At 58.2% G+C, this 22,173-nt stretch overlaps 1 protein-coding gene across 28 annotated transcripts in view; it reads right to left on the bottom strand.

Annotated features, from left to right (window-relative positions):
- Positions 1-22,173, bottom strand: part of LOC109552128 (uncharacterized) — a 57,485-nt gene that overhangs the window by 14,434 nt on the left and 20,878 nt on the right. For all 28 annotated transcript variants that reach the window (XR_012326453.1, XR_012326456.1, XR_012326455.1 and 25 more), the window contains one exon: positions 4,579-4,708. Coding sequence is in view for 7 of the 28 variants with exons in the window: in XM_073793262.1 (XP_073649363.1) it covers positions 4,579-4,605 (27 nt within the window). In the remaining 21 variants the exon portion in view is untranslated. The remainder of the gene's footprint in view (positions 1-4,578; positions 4,709-22,173) is intronic.

The following is a 22,173-nucleotide window of genomic DNA, read 5'->3' as shown; positions in this document are numbered from 1 at the left end:
CCAATGCAGGGGACACAGGTTTGAGCCCTGGTCCAGGAAGATCCCACATGCCATGGAGCAACTAAGCCCGTGCGCCACAACTACTGAGCCTGCGCTCTAGAGCCCGCGAGCCACAACTACCAAGGCCGTGTGCCAAAAGTACTGAGCCCGCAAGCCACAACTACTGAAGCCCATGCACCTACGGCCCATGCTCTGCAACAAGAGAAGCCACCGCAATGAGAAGCCCGCGCACTGCAACGAAGACCCAACGCAGCCCAAAAATAAATAAATAAAAATGAAAGAGAAAGGCTTTCCATTCATCAGGAAAGTCCTGCAGCCTCTGATGCAGGTGAACAGAGCCGTCCCCCACCAGGCCGCGCCCCCTCGGCTGCCGCCCCTCCCCCTCCATCCTCAGACCCTCCAAGTTAACAAGCTCGAGGCCATTGCAGGGCTGGAAAGCTAACGCAGGGTTTGGCTTTTGCCCTCAGGGGCCATGGGGCAGAGCGTCCGGCAGGGCTGGCGTTCTTGGGGGGCTCTGGGCTGGGTGAATCAGGGTCCTTTCTGCCTGCAGAGTGTGGGGTCCGTGCAGGTGCAGCTCTAAAAATGGTCGCCTCACTACTTTCATGTCCCACACGCCCTTCCAGAACCCTCCACTCCCGTGCTGAGAGGTGGAGTCTGTTCCAGCCCTGCGTTTGCGGTGGTCCCCAGGACGCAGCGTGAAGTGATGCTCTGTGACTCCTGACGCTGGCCACAAACGGCGACACCACTGCCACCTGGCTCTGTCTTGGGGACACAGACACCCTCTTCTGCCCACAGACTGCCCCCACTGGAGCTCACCATCTGGAATGAGGTCCCTTCACCCGGGCCGGATGCCCCACCCAGTGCCTCGGGCAGCAGAGACCAGCGTCCAGTCCACGCCCAGCCCCGCCCACGGTGCAGATTTGGGAGCAGAATAAACCGCTGTTGTTTCAGGCCACTGAGCTTGGGGCACTTTGTGGTGCAGCAATAGTACCATCAGAACAGGCGGAGCAGGGTGGGGCTGGGCTGCAGTGGTCCAAGCTGTGCCCCAGCTCCCCGGCTCTGCCCCCACTCCCACCCCCGGCTCCAGGCGTAAGCGGCTTCCGGGAGGAGATGAGGCCAGGGCTGCCTCTGCCTCCCTTCCCTTCTGGTCCGCATCCTGGAACTGAAGGCTCCAGTTTTCAGTGCGGAGGCTCAGAGCTCCGCCTCCCTCTGCCCTCTCTCTTCTCTGCTGCTGTCCAGGCTGCCCAGAAGAGCCCGCCTCAGCAGCAGATGACGCTCTTTTTGGATTAATTTAGCCCAAATCAGCAAGGGATCTCCTCATTAGGTTTTAATGAGGAGCTTATTAGCTGGGCGGTTCAGGGAAGGGTATTTGCTCTGTCTGCCCAGGTGACGCTGCTTCAATCCAGCCAAGAGGAAGTTCGGAGACACCCCCGTTCCCCTGCTCCCGTGGAGGTTCAGCAACCCCACCAAGACGAAGGAAGAAGAGGGAACTGGGCACCCACTGGCCACAGTAAGAGGCCTGGCTGCTGGGTCCGGCGTTGCCACTGACCCACTGGCCAATCCCAGTCAACACCCCACCCCACTCCCGGCCTCAGTTTCCACATTTGCGCCCTGACAGAGTTGGACGAGATGAAGACGACACAGGGAGATATAATCGTTCAGTGCTTGCCACGTGCTGGCCCAAGTAACAGCATTCACCAGCAACAGGAATCCTGCCAACAACCCGGGTAGGGGGTGCTCGATCTGCCCGGTTACAGGGAGCTGCTGGGAACATCCGTGCACCATTTTTGTGGGACATATGCGTGCGTCTCTCTTGGGTGAGAACCTAGGAGCGGAGCAGCTGGGTCTGGGTCGAGGGCAGGTGTTTCACTCCCCAAAGTGGCTGCCCCGCTTCCCACCCACCATCAGTGGGAGTGCCCCAGCTGACCACACCCTTGCCGACACTGTGGTCGGTCTTTGCTCATTCTAGCTTTTCCAGGAGGCGTGAGGCGACGCCGCGCTGCGGTCCTCATTTGCCTTTTCCTAGTGACTAACGATACTGAGCATCCTTTCAATGTGCTGATGTGCCGCGTCTTCTTTACTGAAATATCTGTTTAAATACTCGGCCCTGGGCTTCCCTGGTGGCGCAGTGGTTGAGAGTCTGCCTGCCGATGCAGGGGACACGGGTTCGTGCTCCGGTCCGGGAAGATCCCACATGTGCAGAGTGGCTGGGCCCGTGAGCCATGGCCGCTGAGCCTGCGCGTCCGGAGCCTGTGCTCCGCAACGGGAGAGGCCACAACGGTGAGAGGCCCGCGTACCGCAAAAAAACAACAACAACAACAAAAATACTCGGCCCATTTCAAACACTGGGCTCTGAGTCTTCTTATCACCGAGTTATGAAAGGTCTTTATATATTCTGAATACAAGTCCTTCATCAGATGTATGTTTTGCAAATATTTTCTTCTAGTCTGCAGCGTGCCTTTTCGTGGGAGAAAAAGACAGGGACCTTGGGTTTGGCAAACATTTCTCAAATGTGACACGAAGAGCACAGATTGTAAAGTGAAGTGAAGTGAAGGGGGCTTGGTGAATATTTAACGTGTTTGCCCTTCCAGAGACACTGTGGTGCCCATTTTAAAGATGGGAAAAGTGAGACCTGAAGGGCTAAGGCATCTTGCCTTTCCTCTGTGAGGCTGCGCAGGAGTGTGGTGAGGGGAAGAAAAGGACTCGCCTGGGGTGACCCCGCTCCCTGCTCAGCTCTGTGGCCTCAGAGTCTTATCCAAATTACTGTCCGGCCCCCACTGGTCACCGAGCGGGTGGGAGGCCACAGCACTGCCCAGCGATGCACCCCTACTGCTGAGTGGTGGCGCCAGCCTTGCAGCCAGGGGTCTGGCCCCAGGGGAGGTCCTGAGGCTCAGAGAGTGAGTGTGTGCCCCGTGGCTGCAGGGCTGGGGGGTCCCAGGAAGGCTGGGAAGCAGAGACTGTCAGAGCCCGTGAAGCAGCAGGAGGTGGCCTTGGGGGAGAAGTCTGGCCCAGAAACAAGGAGTTGGGCACGTGTGGGGGCCAGCTGGGGACCTGGGGGGCACTCAGCACAGGCTCTGTGCCTCGGCCCCAAGGTCAGACTGGGGCATGGGTCCCCTAGGCTGGTCATACCCTCAGAAGGCATCTGCCCTGGTTCACGGATGGCCCAAGAAGGGAGGGGGCCCCCGAATCATACAGGGGGCCACAGTGAGGTAGGGCCAGCCCCAGCATTGCCTGCCAGGCGAGGGGGCTTCTCCGTCTCCACTGGGCCTCCCTGCCTCCAGGCCTCTCCCACAGGAGCTGGCGACATAGCAGCCCCCCTGCCACCACTCCAAAACCTGGGATGGCCCCCAATTCCACATACTGCCCGGGCGCCAGGCCCTGGGCTGGGCGCTGGACGCAGAGGAGGGGACATATGGGGACACGGTTTCTGCTGGCTGACATCTCAGCCGGGTATCCCAGGCCCTCTGTACGACTCCGGCAGAGTTCTCAGGTGCTCTGCCCCTCGCTGACCCACAACTGACCCATCCTTCTTAGCTCTGGGCTTGCTCTTGGGGCTGGGTTGGACTTCTCCTCCAGGATGCCTTCCTGGGCCCCATAAACCCTGGAGGCCCAGCTTGGGGCACAACAAGGACCAGAGCGACTCACAAAGCCCCCACCTCAGTCCCTTCGTAGGAGAAACGGGACTATCTCAGGGAGGGGCCTAGGAGCTAACGTGTGCACGTGTCTGCTGTGGGTGCAGAGCGCTTTGGAATCCGGAAAGCGCTTCGCGCGCTGGCAGCCTCTGAGGACACGCCCCTCCCGCTATCTGCGCCCTTGCTTCCGGCTCCTCCCGTGCTGAATGGGCCGATTCCCAGGGCCGTGAAGCGTTGCACCTCCCCTCCCTGCCATCTTGGGTCACTGGCTCTGGGAGGCCAGCCGCCGTGCCGTGAGGACACCTGGCCTGAGCAGGGGCCAAGTGGGAGGAACCGAGGCCCCGGCCACTACTGACCCTGAGCCGCCTGGACTGGGAGCCTCCGGCCTCAGTCAAGCCTTCAGATGCAGCCTCGTGAGAGCCCCTGAGCTGGAACCACCCAGCTAAGCGACCCCCAGATGCCTCACCCCGGAAATTATGGGAGATAACACGCATCGTTCTACTTCACTAAACTTGGGGGAGATTTGTTACGTAGCAAGAGATGTCGAATACACAAACCATTTGCTCTGTGAACCAAAAATAATGCTAATAACAATGATAAAGTATCTCTGCAGGAGCAGCGGTTGGGAGCTGCCCCCGGGGCCACCGCGACGGTGCCGGGCGGGGCTTCCCCGTGAAGACGCGCTGAGAATGCCCACACTCACCCAGATTGCCCCGCAGCTGCCTCCAGGTGGTTTCGCCCAGGCAGGGGCTGGAAGGGGGTCTCAGGACCCCCTTCTCTGCCTCCCCCCGGTCCAATTATTGCCCCTTTCAGCAGGAAAAGCCCTCACACGGTTTCCCCCGTCCATGGCTTATGCAATAAAGTCTCTGTTCTCACTCAGAAACGCTTTCTTTCTCAAAAAGCCTTGCCCTTGCAGAAGAAGTCCTCTGCGCTTTCAGAATCTTACCTCTGCTGAGAGTTTTAAAAAATTCATCCGGAAAGTCAGTTGATTTCTTTGTTCTTCGCTGTGTCTGCTTCCCCCCTGAGGCAGCCGGGGCCCCGATTCAGTGGGCAGAGGCCACAGAGAAACAAGAAAACTGTGGAAGAGACAAAAACCTCCGTTATTAACTACAGACTGCATGTTGTCACAAGTGGGCCCAGGCTGCCAGGGTGTCAGGGCGAGCCCCAGGACCCAGGGGTGGCGGAGCCGCGGTGGAGGGATCGGGGTCCGCTGCCTCCCCCAGGCCCCCAGCCCGGAGGCCACCCCCTGGGACGTTAGCCCTGCCAGCCCTGCATGCCACATTCTCAGTCTAGCCAGGGACACACGTGTCGGTGCAAACAGCCCTGGGTGTGCACAGGTGAGGTGGGGGGTACGGTGGCGGCCAGAGCAGGGCTTTCGTTCACTGCTGACGTCAGCTCAGAGGGAAGAGCAAACCTGAGGCTTCCCCAGGCCCCTGGCCTGCCCCTTGGGCCTCAGTGGCCCCCACTGCTTGCCTCTCTGTCCTCTGTGCTTAGCCACTGCCTCCTCGGGGTGCCTGGAGGCTCCCACTGGACACAGACAGCGAGGGCACCCCTGGATGCCCAGTTAATGCCAGCTGCGCCAAGAGCGGACACGTCTGGGGCCCCCACTGCATTGCCCTGTGATGGGGACCTGAGCTCCTGGGATCTTGGCACAAATAGGTGCAAATGGCGATCTGTGTCTGTCCCAGAGTCAGTGGCATGAAAACCCCCCTCAGACTTGGCCCAGCCCCTCATCCTTCTTGGGGAAGGCGTGTAACCCCGTCAGCTTCAGATTTTGACTGTCCTTGTATGGAAGTCAAAGAAAACCAGAGTGTGAAGGGCCCTGGGAAATCACTTCATTCAACCTGCTCGTTTAAAGACAGAGAAACTTAGGGGCTTCCCTGGTGGCTCAGTGGTTGAGAGTCCGCCTGCCGATGCAGGAGACGCGGGTTTGTGCCCCGGTCCGAGAAGATCCCACATGCCGCGGGGCGGCTGGGCCCATGAGCCATGGCCGCTGAGCCTGCGCGTCCAGAGCCTGTGCTCCGCAACGGGAGAGGCCACAACAGTGAGAGGCCCACGTACCGCAAAAAAAAAAAGACAGAGAAACTTAGGTCCTGGAAGGTATTTCTAAACCCCAGTGTCCAGCATGGTTGGTGATCAGAAAGGGACGGGTAGGGGAACGTGAAGGTGGGTAGAAGAGGGAAGGATGTGGGTGAAGGATGGGTGGGTGGATGGATGGGTGGATGGGTGGGTGAATAGGTGAAGGATGTATGAGTAAATGATGAATAGTTGGGTGAATAGGTAAATGGATGAAGGATGGGTGGGGTGGATGGATGGATAGATGGGAGTATGGACAGGTGAATAGATGAAGAATGGGTGGGTGGATGCATGGATAGATGGATGCATGGATAGATGGGAATATGGATGGATGAATGGGTGAAAAATGGATGGGAATACAGATGGGTAAATACGTGAACAATGCCTGGGTGGATGGGAACTCACAGCATTAGGCCTCCCACTAGCATCCTAATTTTAGTCCATAAAGTAATGAACTTGTCTGGAAATATGATCAAAGCCTTAGGAAAAACTTCCCTATACCCAGCTCCGATGGGCTCTTCATAGATGGTGGAGAATAAGTGATGACCCCCTCACCGCAAGAAACTCAGTGGGTAATGCAAGGGGCCCGGTGTCTCTATATGGGGGACAACAAACGTGAGTATGTTAGTTCAGAGAGTGGACACAGTGATGGACAGGCCACATCAGGGAAAAGCAGGGAAGTTCCTGGAAAGTTCAGCCTGCAGGAGAGGAAACAATATAAACCATAACAACGGCCAACTCTCAGAGATCAGTGCAAAGGCTGCACCAGGTCTGGTTTTGTATGTCTTGAGAAATTGACAAGCGATTTGTAAAATTCACAGGGAATGCAAAAGACCTGGATGAGGCAAAGTGATTGAAAAAGAACAAAGTTGGAGCACTAACACAACCTGATTTCAAGACAAATTATAAAGCTATAGTGATCGAGACAGTGAGGTATAGCAATGGTTTCTTAGATATGACACCAAAAACACAAGCAACAAAAGAAAACATAGATAAATTGGACTTCATCATACTTTAAAACTTTTGTGCATCAAAGGACCCCACCAAGAAAGTGAAACGACAGAATGGGAGAAAATATTTGCAAAACATATGTGGTAGGGGTCTAGTACCCAGAACGTATAAAGAACTCATACAACTCAAGAATAAAAAGACAGCCCAATTTTTAAAATGAGCAAAGGATCTCAATAGACATTCATTTCTCCAAAGAAGATATACAAATGGTCAACAAGACATGAAAAGATGCTCAACATCATTAGTTAGGGAAACGCAAGTCAAAACCACAGTGAGGTACGACTTCACACCTACTAGTTTGACCACAATAATAAAAAAGAAAAGAAAAGAATAGGTGTTGGAAGGATGTAGAGAACTGGAACCTCGTGCAAACTGGTGGGGTGTAAAATGGTGCAGTCGCTGTGGAAAACACTTCGGCAGTTCCAGAATGTTCAACACAGAGTTACCATGTCGCCCAGCAATTACATGCCTAGGTACAGACCCCAAAAGAACAGAAAAGAGTTGTTTAAACAAAAACTTGTACATAAACGTTCGTAGCAGCATTATTCACACTAGACAAAAGGTGGAAATAACTCAAATGGCCATCAACTGATGAATGGACAGATAAATAGAATGTAGTCTATTCGTATGATGGAATATTTTTCTGCCACAAAAAAAGGAATGAAGTGCTGACACCTGCTACAACCTAGAGGAACCTTGAAAACGTGATGCTGAATGAAAGAAACTGGACACAAAAGGCCACATATCGTGTGATTCCATTCATATGAAATGTCCAAAATAGGCAAGTCCTATTCCGGATTTGCTTAAAATCCTAAAAAGACACATAAGGCTACATGCTATATGATTATATTTATAGAATGTTCTAGAAAAATCCAAGCTATTAGTACAGAAAACAGATCCGTGATTGCAGGGACTGGAGGTTGGGGAGGAGGGGGGCCCGGCTGCAAAGGGACTTCAAGAGGGACCTAGTATCCAGAGAGCCCGAGAGGTGGGAAAGGAATGAGGGCTCTCTAAAGGTGGGCACAACAGCTCAGACACCTGGCAGGCCGCAGGAAGAAGGAGCTCTGCCCCGCGGGCTCCTGTCCACTGGGGCCCCAGATCGCGGGCGGCTATCCATGCGCCAAGGTCTCACTGAGCACCATGGATTCAAAGATGTGCTTGGCTGTAGTTTCTAAAACTGGCCACGGCTGTATTCCTGGTCCCTGGTGGTGGTCAGGACTCTACTCCCCTTTGAACTGTGCTCCCTCCTCTTGAATCTGGGTGGGGACCCATGTCTCCACCAGCCAGGACGGTGCAGAGAAGCAGTCTGTATGTTCTGGGCTAGGTCACAGAGAGGACACCGCTTGTGCCGGGCACTGTCTCCGGATGCTTGCCCGGCCCCCGCACTGTGAGGAAGCCCAGACCCCACGGAGAAACCGCCAGTCAGCCCTCAGCCCCGTGTGTCACCTGGTGATGGAGGAGAGGCCTAACGCCAGGGGCTCAGCAGCCTTGGCCTTGGCCTTCGAAGGCAGCCAGGCCCGCCTCACACCCAATCTCCCGTGACGACGGGCAGGCAGGCCCACCCAGGGCTCACACGGAGCTGGAGGGGCCCGGAGCCTAGAGGGGGCCGGTGGGACCGGGGTACAGGCCACACGGTGGGCCTTCTGTGCTCTGTGGCCCCCGGCCTCTCCCCACCCAAGGCTTAGCCCAGAGCGTGAGACCTGGGATCCCATTATCCGCCCCCATCCCCAGGCCAAAGCTCTCAGGCTCCAGATCCAATTACAGGCCTGGTAGAGAGCAGGCGGGGAGAGATGGGCATCCGGGACCCCTCCCCTTCCAGCCCGCCTGGGGTCCCTGGTCTTTGTTGGTGACTTAATCCCAGGCTCTGGGGAAAATACGTGGCTCCCACGAGAAGCAATAAAACACAGACACTGGCCCCCAGGCTGAGGTGCGCAAGGAAAGGACGACTCATGAGTCTCTGTGACTCAGCTGAAGGTCCGCCTTGAGGCGCTGCTCCCCACAAGGCGGGAACTCAGCCAGCTGTCCGTCTGAGCTCCCCTCCCTTCTCCCCGCAGACGTGGGTCTGAGTGCTTCTGTGTGTGTGGAGAGGGGCCGCTCTCACCACGGCCTGCCCTGGGGCATTGCCCCATGGCCCTTGGGTGTGGCCCATGTCCTTCAAAACCCCACAAGTCACCGTGGTCCCTGTGGTCACATGGCCTCCAGGGCTCTCTCTGCTTTGCTGGGCCGGCTCCCTGATTCTTTTAGGCGTCCTCTGTGTAGCCTGGGTGTTAAGCCCTCGTTGGTTATGCGTATTGTAAATATCTCCTCTGTGTCGGGTGGTCTTATTGCTGTGTTTACGGTGTGCTTTGTCATACCAAGTTTTCTAATTTTGCTCTGGTTGGATTTATCAATATTTCCCTTCATTTTTTGTTTGTTTAAGAAGTCTTTCTCCGCCCAGAGATGGTAAAAAAGTTTTCCCTGCACACTTAGGTCTCTAACCATCGGGGTCGCATTTCATAGTGATGTGAGGTGGGGTCTCACCTGGTGATTTCAGTCTAGGGGCTGATTTCCCAGGTCCCCTTATTGCTTGATCCCTCTTTTGCCTCTGATTAGTATAGCCACCATCCCCTTGTGATAAACGGGGTGGTTTGAGTTCCTGGAAGCCCTAGGGGAGGGGAAATGTGGAAGGGGAGAGAGATGAGTGGGCCTTGAGGGAGCAAGGAGGCCAACTGAGGTGGAGGCGGCTGGGATGCTGGGACGACGTGGCAGATGGGGGATTCCTGGGGGAGGGGCGCTGGGGATGCTAAACAGTTAAACGGGACACTTTTGAGGGATGGGCAACATTGGGATGTCTGTGTTCTGTGATAGAAGCTTCCTTGGACCCCGAAACCTTGTGATGAGCCTCCTTTGCACACAGAAGCCTTGTGTGAGGGTCAGGCCTCCGGTGGGGGGAGGGGGGGCAAAGCACAGGCCCTGGAGTCAGGAGGCCCAGCCACCCTGCTAGCTGAGACCCTGGCCTCCTGCAGGCTCCCCACCTGTGAAGTGGGGTCGGAGTGGAGGGTTCCCTGCCCTTGACCTCGGCCTCAGCCTCACCGTCCACCTGCTGGAGGGGGTCACCCAGTCCGCTGAGGGACCGGGGCTTGCTCAAGGCCACACAGAGTTACAAGAGAGAAGACCAGGCCTGGGACTCCAGGCTCCCAGCTGGGGCCCCCTCTCGTGCAGGACAGCTACCCCAGCCCTCGGGGAGGGGACACTCGGACCCCCTGGTGACACTGCCTCCCAATCGCCTTCCCCACCTTGGTTCCCCCACCCACCCCCGGCTCAGCCACCAGCTCCAGTCCTCACACCACGGTGCCCAGTGGGGCTGGCAGCTCAGATAGGAAACCCGGGGCTGCCTGGGAGGCTGGGCGGGCAGGAGCCCTGCAGCCCTGGGTTGGGGGTGTCTGCTTCCTGGGGCTTCCCTGACAGAGCACCGCAGGCTGGGCGGCTTAAACAAGAGCCTGATTTTCTCCCCGTCCTGGAGTCTGGACATCTGAGATCAAAGCATCAGCAGCGCTGGCTCCTTCTGAGGCCTCTCTCCTTGGCGTGCAGACGGCTGTCTTCCCCCTGTGTCCTCCTGGGGTCGTCCCTCTGTGCGTCTGAGTACTAACCTCCTTTTCTTATAAGGACCCCAGACACACTGGATTAGGACCCACCCATGTGACCTCATTTTACCGTAATTCTCTTTAAAGGCCCCGTCTGCATACACAGTCACACGCTGAGGTGCTGTGGGTAGGGCTTCAACACATGAAGTTGGTGGGAGACACAGTTCAGCCCATAACGGGGGGATGGGGACAGAGAAGGGTCACGGGAGAGGATGGAGGGGGGTTCAGGGGCAGTGGGGATCTGGCCTCATTACCTGCGTTGAGCCTTTGGAGGGGTGGGTGCTCTGGGGTTCGAGAGGGCTGTGCCGGTGTGATGCCTGGGGCATGGGGCTCGCTTTGCGGGTGATGGGGGTGTCGGGGGCAGAGGACCCTCCACTGGGGCCTTGGGCAACCTTCCTGCCCCTGAGTGGGAGGCGCATGCTGTCTACCGCGGGCATCACCGGGGAAGCGCAGATTAAATCCTCAGTGAGATGCCACTTCAGAGCCGCCAGCTGGGCAAAAATTCAGGCCCGCAGAACGGAGTGTTGGTGAGAGGCTCTGGAGCACCGGGACCTCTCCCAGTGGCGGGACAGCAGATAGGCGCCAGCATTTCGAAAAGCCGTGCGGCCGTTTCTCCTGGAGTTGCAACACCTGCCCGGGACCCGGCGGCTGAGCTCCCGGCCGCGCGCCTCAACCCCTCGGCCGCGTGTGCTGGGACTGGCATGTGATCAAGAAGCGCCGCGAAGAGCACCGTGTGTATTTCACGGGAAAGGAAGGAATGGCGTTCACGCGGGAGCCCTGGCCCGCGGTTAATGTAAACAGACGATCGACGAACCAGACACAGACCGACTCGGGCAAGTCTCGGGAGGGTCATATTTGAGCAGAAAAGCAACGCTGAATGTCAGGGACTCGAGGTACCATCTACGTCAAGTTTAAACGTTGATCCTGCAGGCTGCTGGGATGTAAGCGTGTGTTGTAAACATACAGGAACACCGTGGGACTGAGCCATGCTGACAAAGGATCTGAGGAAAGGGCATGTGTCAGAATGCCACGTCTGCTCAGCCTGGGTGCTGGGCTCACAGGTGTTCATCGCGTCACTGTCTGCCCTCAGCCAGTGGAGAAAGCTCCTAATTATTCCAGGAGCGGTTTGACCATTCCCAGGTCAAGCGCAGGCCCGGCTCTGCTCCAACCCCTTCTGTCTCTGTCCCGAGCAGGGCCTCTTCCCCTCGTCCCCCTGCAGCGAGGAGAGGGCTTCTCACCTGGGAGCCACAGCCCCACCCCCGCCTCAGGACACGACTGCCTACACCAGACCTGGGTTTAAATCACACTCAGTGCCTGGGCCTCCCCAGGGCCGGCGCAGCACCCTGCTGTGTCGAGACCCTCCTGACCCGGAGGTCGCAGAGCAGCAGCAACCCCAAGGCCCCCGAGGTGTGGGGAGGGTGGGACCTGGGGCAAGTAGTCCCAGGTCACAGGCCACGAGGGACGCTCAGGTGAGACGTGTCCTCATCCAGAGCAAGTCAAATGAGAGGTGGTCCCAGGTCGGTGACCCGGGAGGTCAGATGTCAGCGTGGGCCCTGGAGCCCCTTCCCCCGGGTATGTCCGCACAGGGGAGAAGGAGACAGTTGGGGGGCAGCACCCACACGCCCAGCACTTGGGGCATTGCAGCTTGCAAAGCGCGGGGGTCTCTGGCACCTGCCCCAGAAGCCACCCGTGGGCAGAAGGAGCTGGCCATCTAGGGAGCCACGCCCACGAGAGGGGGACCAGGCTGGTGGCCAGAGAGCGGTTGCCTGCAAAGGAGGGGTGTGCTCCCGTTTCACAGGTGAGAAAACTGAGGCCCCAGGAGGCCACACTCAGGTGGGGAGGAACTGAGCTTGGGTCCAAACCAGGCCACTCCAGCACCACCCACCACCTGCTGGGCTGGATCTCGTGCTCCTGGGTGGAGGCGACACTTCCGTGTGGATGGTTCACCTCTCGGCCCTGCTCCCTTCTCAGCTCCAGCCCCCGCCTCTCCCCAGACCTTCAGATCCACTGCCCTGTCCCTAGACCTGCTCAGACGGGATGTGTCCAAACAGAGCGCCTCGTTCTCTGCTCCTCGGCAGCGGCTCAGGCCAAACCCTCTGATCATACCCTCTTCCCAGCAGCGCCCCCAAGGCCAGAGCAAGTCCAGGAGCCCCAGTCCCCCCTCCAGCCAGTGGCCACACCGGGATCTCCATGTTCTCCCGCCTTCCACAGACCACGTCCCTCCGCAGCTGAGCGCCCCATGTCCCTCCCCACCCCAGCCTACAGGGCTTCCTTTCTCTACCTCCCTGCCCTCAGTTCCTCCTGCTCCAGTGGCCACATGGGCCACATTTCTTTGTTTTTCTTTTTCAAACCTGACTTTCAATTTAATTATCTTATTACTGATAGTTTTATTTATTTATTTATTTTTGGCTGCGTTGGGTCTTCATTGCTGCGCACAGGCTTTCTCTAGTTGCAGAGAGCAGAGGCTACTCTTCATTGCGGTGCACGGGCTTCTCATTGCGGTGGCTTCTCTTGTTGCAGAGCACAGGCTCTAGGGGTGCGGGCTTCAGTAGTTGCAGCGCGTGGTCTCAGTAGTTGTGGCTCGCGGGCTCTAGAGCACAGGCTCAGTAGTTGTGGCGCACGGGCTTAGTTGCTCCGCGGCATGTGGGATCTTCCCAGACCGGGGCACGAACCCGTGTCCCCTGCATCGGCAGGCGGATTCTCAACCACCGCGCCACCAGGGAAGCCCCACAGGCCACATTTCTGACCCACGTCTCTGATCCACCCCAGGGCCTTTGCACTTGCTCTTTCTTCTGCCTGGAAAGCTCTTCCTCCAGATCTGCACGTGGCCAAAGTCACCTCCTTTGCAGATAAAGAACCCCAATGGACACAGGGAACAAGCCCTGATGGGAGGAGGAGTGGCCTTGTTGTCATAAAAGAGGCCTAAGTAAATGGCCCCTTGGCTAGGACAGTGGAGGGGATTCCAATCTGCTTGAGGGTCTGGATCAGGTCCACCTCTGGGGTCTCTTGTGGCCTTGAGGGGCCTCCGTTTCTCCCATTGGCAATGAAGGGATAGACCAGATGGCCCCTCAGGGCCAGGTCTGATGGGAATGTGACATTTGGAACTGCCTTTCAGGGGACCTCCAGTCAGTCTGGCCCATCACCCCCAGGAGAAGGACACTCGCACCGGCCAGTCAGGAGACCAAGGCCCTCGGCATGCAGGTGGAGCCAGGAATTCAGCCTCGCTATGCCAGTTTAATCCAGCCCCCTGACTGGCAAAGCCCATTACAGCTTGTCAGCATACAGCAGGTACCCCCGGCCCAGCCCACCTTCTCCAGCCTGGATGATGAGCAGAGCCGCTCAAGTGGATCTAAGACGCCCCTAATTGGAATCCTGACGGTTCGGGAACTAACGATACACTCAACTCATCCTTAATTGGCGTGGTGCCACTGGAGACGCAGGGCGGTGAGAGCCGAGGGCCGGCTCTGACATGAGCCATCATTAGAGCTCCTCAGGCAGCTCTGCAGTGGGGCCGGTCCCCACCCCTGCACCCCCGGAGCCGCGGCCCGGCAGACCCCCCCCCACCTCCCCAGTCTTCTCTCTGACAGCTGGGTCTGGGGCGGCTGTTTTTGAGGCTCCTAGGGGGCCCCGGGGCCTGTCCCTGCGTAGATCCCCACCCTGGGAGGCTGGTCAAATTCTGGGGTGCTGGGAGGTCTCTGCTCTCCCTCATCACCAGCATTGCCTCCCTGGGTCAGCCTCAGCTGGTCTGACGGGGACCTCATTAAGTGTGTGGGGAAAACCAACCAGAGCATCAGGCCCACGTGGCTTCCCCTGATGTAAGTTCTCAGTGCACAGCTCCCGACCGTGCTCTGAGCCTCACTTTCCTCAAATGCAAATGGAGATAAAGTTGCTGGTTCAGCCTTTCCCCCAGCTTGCTGGCAGGCCACACTCACCGCATGGCCAGGCCCTTGGAAAGACAAAGGAGCGTCCCCTCCTTTGGGGGTGTCCAGGCTGGGCACACAGGCACGGCTAGCTCCGGACAACCAGCCAGCACAGGCTGAGTCCAGGGACAGCCCCGCACGTGGGGTCTGTGAGGAAGCCCAGAGCTGTGTCCGTGTGCTGGGACCAGGCCCTGCAGAATGGGGCTGCGAGGCGCCCTGGGAGCCGGGGACGGTGACCAGCTCCGTCAGGGAGACTCCAGCCTGGGGCCACCTGAGCTGTCTGGCGACCCTGCTCAGAACCCATGAGGTTCAGCTGGCCTGCTGCCCACTTAGGCCAGGCCCCTCTCTTCTCCCAGGGGCCCTTCTCCTCACCCTCGTCCTCAGACAGGGGCGTGAGTGGGCAGGGGTCCCCAGCGTTCCCTGGCACGGCTTCCAAGCCACATCTCTCCCCACCCCCACCCCCAGCCATACTTGTCCCCCCTGTCCCTTCATGCCAGAGGCTCTGTGGGGAAGGAGTGACTGGCAGCTCTCCAAGGACACCTGGCTCTGAACCTGCTGTTTCGTCGGCTTGGAGCACTTCCGCCATATCCCACGCCCCGGGCTTGGCTAAAGCTCCGGCCATTCTTCTTGATCACCCAGGACAGGGTGGGTTTCAGGGACCCTGGACGCGCCTCTGCAGCCCCTGGGTTCACCCCAGCAGAGGACTCATCCCTACCTGCTGGCTCGTTCTTCTCGGCCTCTGGGCCACACCACCTGGGGCAGGAACCCTGCCAGCCCTGCACCCTCGGCTCCCTGCATAGCAGGCATGCCACACCGTTGTTGAACAGCCGGGAGAACTGTGGGATCCAGAATCCAGCAGCTCTGGGCCCTGGCTCTACCACTTCCCGGCTGTGTGACCTTGGGCAAGTTGCTGACCTTCTCCGAGCCTGGCTACTCACCCACAAACCTGACTTACACAGTCACTGCAGCACTTCCCGAATACGGCACACGGTGAGCGCTCAGCAAATGTATTTTAAAGTGCTCCAGCCCCTGCCTGGCACACAGTAGGTGCTCAGTACCTGTAAAGATGCTGCGGGGGCTCCAAGGGCCGCTCATCTGGCTGGGCCTCTGGTCTCTCCTGGGAACTGGAGCTCTGTGACAGGCCCCAGCCCCTGGTCAGTGCCACCAGCTGCCAGAGCAGACCAAGAGGCTGCCCTCTTGCCTCGCAGAGCCGAGGCCCCTGGGCTGCTCTGGGCTCCCCGGGGCGAGGGGGAGAGGGGGTCATTACCATGATTAACATGTCGTTTCTCATCAGACACCACCTCCCAGTACTTCTCCGTGGCTCTTAACACTGTTCCAAACTCCTGCCTTTTCTATTTCTGACTCTTTCTCTTGTTGGATTGCTCTGGCTTTGCCCTTAATAAATCTCATTTTACCCTTCTAATTAACTCAGACAAAGTCGCTCGGTTTTAATATCATGTAAATTATTAGCCATTCTGTCCGTTTACTGGTATCTGCCAAAGTTCACGCATGGATTTGCCAGCCTGTCCCCTGTCAGAAATCCACGAGCTTCGTGGAGGCGGCCCCCAGCCCGGGTCCCGGGAGCCAAACCCAGAGCCAGCCTCGAGGGCGCCTCTCGGGGAGCAAGCAAAGCATGGGGGCGGGCCTGCGAGCGTGTGAGCGCGTGTGTGGCAGGCTGCTGGCCTCAAAGGAAGGGGCGCTGCGGTTGGGACGAGTGAGTGGGGGAGGACAGGGAGGGGGCCGCCCCCAAAAAGGCCACGTAAGCCGAGAGTCTGGGTCGTGTGGAGCAGTGGGGAAGGTGGGGGGGAGGCCATGCCAGGGCCCCTCAAAGGCGACACTACAACCACGGACAGGCGCTTCCCTGGTGGCGCAGTGGTTGAGAGTCCGCCTGCCAGTGCAGCGGACACGGGTTTGAGCCCTGGTCCGGGAAGATCCCCCATGCCGCGGAGCAACTAAGCGCGTGCGCCACAACTACTGAGCCTGCGCTCTAGAGCCCGTGCTCCGCGACAAGAAAAGCCACCGCAATGAGAAGCCCGCGCACCGCAACGAACAGTAGCCCCCGCTCGCGGCAACTAGACAAAGCCCAGGGGCAGCAACAAAGACCCAAGGCAGACAAAAATAAAATAAATAATTTTTTTAAAAAAAATAGAACTTCATTTAAAAAAAAAAAACACGGGCAGAGGAGCCGGTTATGAAATCCAGATATTCAAAGAAATCAAAGGGGAGAGTGTCTCTGAGGGAAAGCAGGAGGCAAGGCAAGGCACCAGCGCCCGGGGTTTCAAGTGCTTAAAAGGAATTTACTATTTTTAAATAGCTAACATTTACTGAGCATTTAGCACGTGCCAGGCACTATTTTAACTACTTTACAGAGAATAATTAATATCCTTAACACCCCTGTGAAGGTAGGCATGGTGATTTTCCAACAGCTTTACTGAGATATAACTCACGCACTAATCACCCACTCGGAGCGCGTAATTCGAAGGTTTTTAGTACCTGTCCAGAGGTGTGCACCCACCACCAACAGTCAACTTTAGAACATTTTCATCACCCCAGAAAGCACGCCTGCACTCCTCGGCCATCACCCCATTCCCCCACCCCTCCCAGCCCTGCTCACCACGTTTCACATAAATGGAATCTCACACTCTGGGGCCTTGTGTGGAGGGCTTTTTTCACTGAGCACCACATTTTCAGATTCATCCAGGCTGAAGCACGTATCAGGACCTCAGCCCCTTTTTATTTGCTGAATAATATTCCTCTGTGTGAACAGACCACATTTTATCATCTGTTCATTGGCTGATGGACATTGGGGTTCTTTCCACCTTTTGGCTGCTGTGAACATGTGTTTCCCTTTCTTGTGGGCAAATAGCAAGGAGTGGAATTGCTGGGTCGTAGGGTAATTCCGTGTTTAACCATTTGAACTGCTGGACTGCTTGAAAACGAATCGATTTTGAAGATAAGAGAAAGGAAACAAGAATGGTGCTTTAGGGCACGCGTCTGTGCTGTGTCTGGTCGGTGCCGGGAAACTGGGATTTTTTTGTCTCATTCATTTCTGTGTCCTCTGGCACCAAAGGGCCCTGTCATGGATGAGTGAGTGAGTGAATGAATGAGGTGACCCGAGGGACCTGGGAGAAGAGGAAACAGACAATAGAGGGGAGAAGTCTTGGTTTCCCAGTCCTGAAGCCGAGCTCGGCTTGGGCACTGCCCGAGCCCATGTGCACTCAGGTGGGACCTGGAGGAGACCCCGCCGAGGGGCTCTCAGCAGTTGTTTCCTGTCGCCCGCCCACCCCGGGCCTCGGCTTTGCTCCGGGATATCGCAGCCCAGAAGCCCCTCCTTCGGCTAAGTCACTGTCTTCCAGCCTCTCACTTTGACAACGCCTCCCCACGCTGTCTGAGAGGCTGTAACAGCCTGTTAAACAACATAATGAGAGGAATAAAACCCGCTGAGACGTGACCCAGCACGGCACACAAAACCTGAGGCTGCCGCGGGCGGCCTAGAGGGGTTTCGTGGGGGACGGAAGTGCGCGGCAAAGATACCACAGCCGGGACGCGGCGCCGGGGGGGGGGGGGGGGGGGCCTGGGGGGGGCGGAGACGGCGGAGACGCAGAGCCGGGGCGGGGCCGGTGCCTGGGGGCGGGACGGGGCGGGGCCGGGCCGGGGTGGGCAGTCCTCGGAGGGACCTCCCCGTCCTCCGCCTCGCAGAGGATGGGAAGCGCCCGGCTCTCCGGCTGCACCTTCTGCCTCCGGGGCCGCGGAACTGTGCTCTCAGGTGTTACACGCTGGGCCCTGGGCCCAGCCGCCTCTTGTCAACCACCCTCGCAGCCGGCAGCTTAGGCGGCTTGGGGAGGCCCCGCTCGGCCCCGCGCCCCCTCGGCCCGCGTCTATGATGCAGCAGGCCTCCTCTCGGCTGCCTGCCCCTCCGCACTACCTGCCTGAGTCCCGCTCCTGGGCAATCCGTGTGCGTCAGTGTAGCACACGGTCTTTCCCACCATCGATATTCCTGGACCACCTGCTCTTCCAGAACCTTCCCATGAAGGGGTGGGGTCACCTGTGGCCCCTCTTTCAGCCTTGGCAGGCCTCCGATCGCCCTATGGATAGAGTGCAGCTGAGAGATGCTCTCGGTCAGCGCGGCAGCTGTAACAAATACCACAGACCCGGCGGCGTACACAGCAGACATTTATTTCCTCTCAGCTCTGGAGGCCGAAGATCCAGGTGTGGGCAGGGTGGTTCTTCCCGAGGCCTCTCTCCTTGGCTTGCAGACGGCCGTCTTCTGCCGTGTCCTCACGTGGTCGTCCCTCCGTGTGTGTCTGTGTCCTACTCTCCCCTTCGTATTAGGACACCTGTCAGGCTGGATTAGGACCCACACACATGACCTCATTTTACCCTAACTCTCTCTTTAAAGACCCCGTCCTCCACAATTACACCCTGAGCTGCTAGGGGTTAGGACGCCGGCGCACGAATTTGGAGGGGCACAATTGCGCTCATAACAGATGCTGTCTGACGTCTGAGGCTGGCATCATAACAGGCGATGAGCCTGCCGCCAGAACACAGGGGTGGCGCAGTGGGGGCCGGGGGGAGGCCCACGTGGAGGGGAACCAAGGCCTCTGGCCCTCTGCCAGCACCCCCTGCCAGCCACGTGAGTGCACCATCTTGCAAGGCATCCTCCTATCGGGACCTGCCTTCCATGGGACTGGTTCTGTGCCAGGCTCTCTACCTACACTGGCTCCTAGCGCAGCCACAGCAGGCCTGTGAGGCGGGAGACACAACTGTCCCCGTTCTGCAGGGGAGAGACTGGAGGCTCAGAGAGGGCAGGCCCCTTGCTCACGCCAGAGCAGGGCCCAGGAAAGGCCGAGCCCACGCTGGTCTTAACCACTCTTGCCCAAGCATTGAATCGTGCCACCTCAGCCTGGACAATGCTCCCCTGGCGCCAACTGGCGGGTTCCACACCTGGGCAGGTACAGGTCCAGAAGCCAGTAAACATCCCCAAGGAGTGGCGGGAAAAAATTACAAACGTTACAAGATGACACAGCCTCCAGGAGCCCCAGGCAATGGGCTGTCGGCCCCTCATTGGCTGTTGGCCTGTGTCACCCTGGGCAGCAAGGAGGGTGGGACCCTGAGAGGTGGTGGCTTTGGGTTGCCTTGGATCTTTCCGCAAGGTTGAGGTGGGTCGCAAGGACGTTGGAGCATCCTGGCACCAGGAAGGGCTCAGGGCCAGACCCCCAGCACCCCCCTCCCTCCCTGTGGGACCTTGTGGGTCTACGTGGCTGGGAGGGCGGGTCACAGGGGGGCTCTGGGGGTGTGCGCCCACCCCCACCTCTCTGCATTTGCTTCACGTTTTACTCCTCTCTCCGCATGGCTTCCCCCACGCCATCTCTCTTCTTTCTCTGCAAATGGACATCAGATTTCCCAGACCCCGTGGGAATAAAGCTGCCCCGCAGCCACCTGCTGGGACTGACCTGCTACCCCAACTGCTGATGTGATTGGTCTAGCTTAAGTCAGGTGACCGGCCCTGGTCCAATCGTCAGGGCCCAGATGGGTATGGGGCGGGATGGCAGGGAAGACGTGACAGCTGAGCTCACCCTAAAACGACAGCCCGCATCAGTGTCAGCTCGGTGCCTGGACTAGAGCTACCGCTCCTGCAGCCACGTCCCCTGTCCAACCTCCCACAGCAATTGGCACAGAACCGGTCACATGTGGCTTCTCCCTGGATGTCAACCAGGTGGGCCAGCAGCGCACCTCGGCTGGAGGTGCGGTGTCCAGAAGCAGGAAAGTCATGGGACTCTTGGCCGGTTGGTCAGAAAAAGGAACCTTCTGCTTGGTTCTGAGTGCCTGACTTTAGGGACATTGGCAGATCAGAACACCCCCAGGGACAGGATGGGAGGACCCGGACCCCAGCTTAGGACACACGGTTAAGGAACTGGAGGTGGTCAGCAGAAGGGGAGGATGACACCAGACAGGAGGGGGCGGTGATCTGTACATCTTCAGAGGGCAGAGCACAATCGACGGAACAGATCTGACCCAACACTGGAGAGACTTTCCCACAGCCAACCCGACCAGCATTAGATGTGGCTGCCCTCGAGGTAGTGAGCTCTCCATCACTGGTGGTATTCAAGCAGCGACAGGATAGCTGTGGGTCAGGAACATCGTACAGGGTGAGCAGTTGGCCCCCCACGCTCCCGCAGCTCTTCTCATCTGATGGCCGCCATCCAGGGCTGGCTCTGGGGAGAGAGCATCTCTTTCTCTCTAAAAATGAATCCTCACTTCTCATCATTTCTGTCATGTTGAGTCCTACAGGAACAGCTGTTAAGAAATCACATTTGTACCTTCTCAGGAGCTCTCTTGAACTTGGAGTGCAAATTAACTTCATGTGATCTGAAACATAAAAGGTCACTTCTCCCACAGATTAAAAGCTGGGGGCTGCTTGCCAAGCTGGTGAGCGTATCAGGTCCTGCGGGGACGTCTGCGGGGAGGGTCGGGCATCCACGCTGCTGCCACGTGCACGAGGACGGCTCCGCATCGTCCTCTCTCAAGGCCGTGTGCCCCGGTCACAACGTCCGCCCAGGCTGCGGCCTCTCCATCCCTGACGGCCCTTCCCTACTGATCTGCAGCCTCCGGGACTTCCAAGTGTACCGAACACCCACACGGGCGCGCGGAGCCAGGACCCTGTCCTGCTCATCTTCCTGGCTTCTTCCTGCCTATGTTGTGTCACAAGTGGGCAGGGCACAGCCAAGGGGCCTTCAGTCTCCCCACGCTGCACCAGGGCGGAAGCCCCCAAGTTCTCGTGTGTCCCCACACCCAAAGCCCCTTGGACGCCAGAGGTCCTGGCTACTCCCCCCGACCCCCTCCCCACCTCCCTGCCTCTCCACCGTCACCAGGACCGGAACTCCCCTTTACTGCACCCCATCCAGGATTCTCGCGCCCTCGCTCCCCAGCCAGGCTCAAGGACATCACTGCCAGCCCTGGCCGTTGAAATGCTAAACAGGAGTCGAGGGAACCGAGAGGATGTTCTCACTCACAGAGCCTGGCCGTCCCAACCGCTCCCCTCGCTGTGAGCTGGCTCGCACCCTGGGCTGACCTTTCTTTCACCTGTCTGTCCTCCCCACCCAGGGGCCTCGAGGCAGCTCAGGGCTCAGCCCCAGAGGTGGGAGGCATCAAGGGAACATGAAAGGATGATTGTTTTGCTAGTGTCAGGATGCTGTGCCAGTACACATGAGCAGGACTGCGGGGAGCTCACGTGGCTGGAACACGGTGGGAGGCGGAAGTGAGCTGGGCCCGTGGCCTCGTGGCTAAGCATCCGGGCTCAGGTTGGACAGGTCTGCCTCGTGGGCCTCAGTTCTGTCATCCGTAAAAAGGTGAGCGTAGCCCCACGCCTGGTACCCACTGAGCGCCTGATGCGGGCTGTGGTGTGAGGGAGGAGGCCAGGGCGGGGCATGGACGCCTTTGGAGGGTCTGGAGGAGACTAGAAAGCGTGGAGCCACACCTCTGGGAAGGGCCTGTGTCCTGTGTTCTCAGCCAGCTCCCTGTCACAGGTGGAAGGGGAGCATGGGCTCCCCAGCCAGTGCCCATGTGGGCTGGGGGCCACTTAGGGACAGAAGCTCACAGATTGGTTCATTTCCAATAGAAGCTGCTGACCACATGGGGTCCCTACAGGATTTCTAGAACCTCCAAATTGGTCTTAATTTCAAATCCCAATTACTTGCTCTTAAGGAAGAAGTTGGAAGATGTAGCTGGGTCCAGGAGGATGGGTTCAGGGGACAGTCAGAGGGGTCAGTCCTGCCTGATAAGGCCCCTGGTTGCAGCCAGCCTTGGAAACAGCGGTCCAGCAGCTGCCCGCCATCACCTCATTGTAGGGGCTGCTCTGGTGAGGGGACCAGGGAGAGATGGCCTACCCTTCCAAGGTGGAGACTCACCCCC

The sequence above is a fragment of the Tursiops truncatus genome, chromosome 15, assembly GCF_011762595.2.
Source record: "Tursiops truncatus isolate mTurTru1 chromosome 15, mTurTru1.mat.Y, whole genome shotgun sequence".
Lineage (NCBI taxonomy): Eukaryota > Metazoa > Chordata > Mammalia > Artiodactyla > Delphinidae > Tursiops > Tursiops truncatus.
This window is presented reverse-complemented; position numbering and strand designations above follow the sequence as displayed.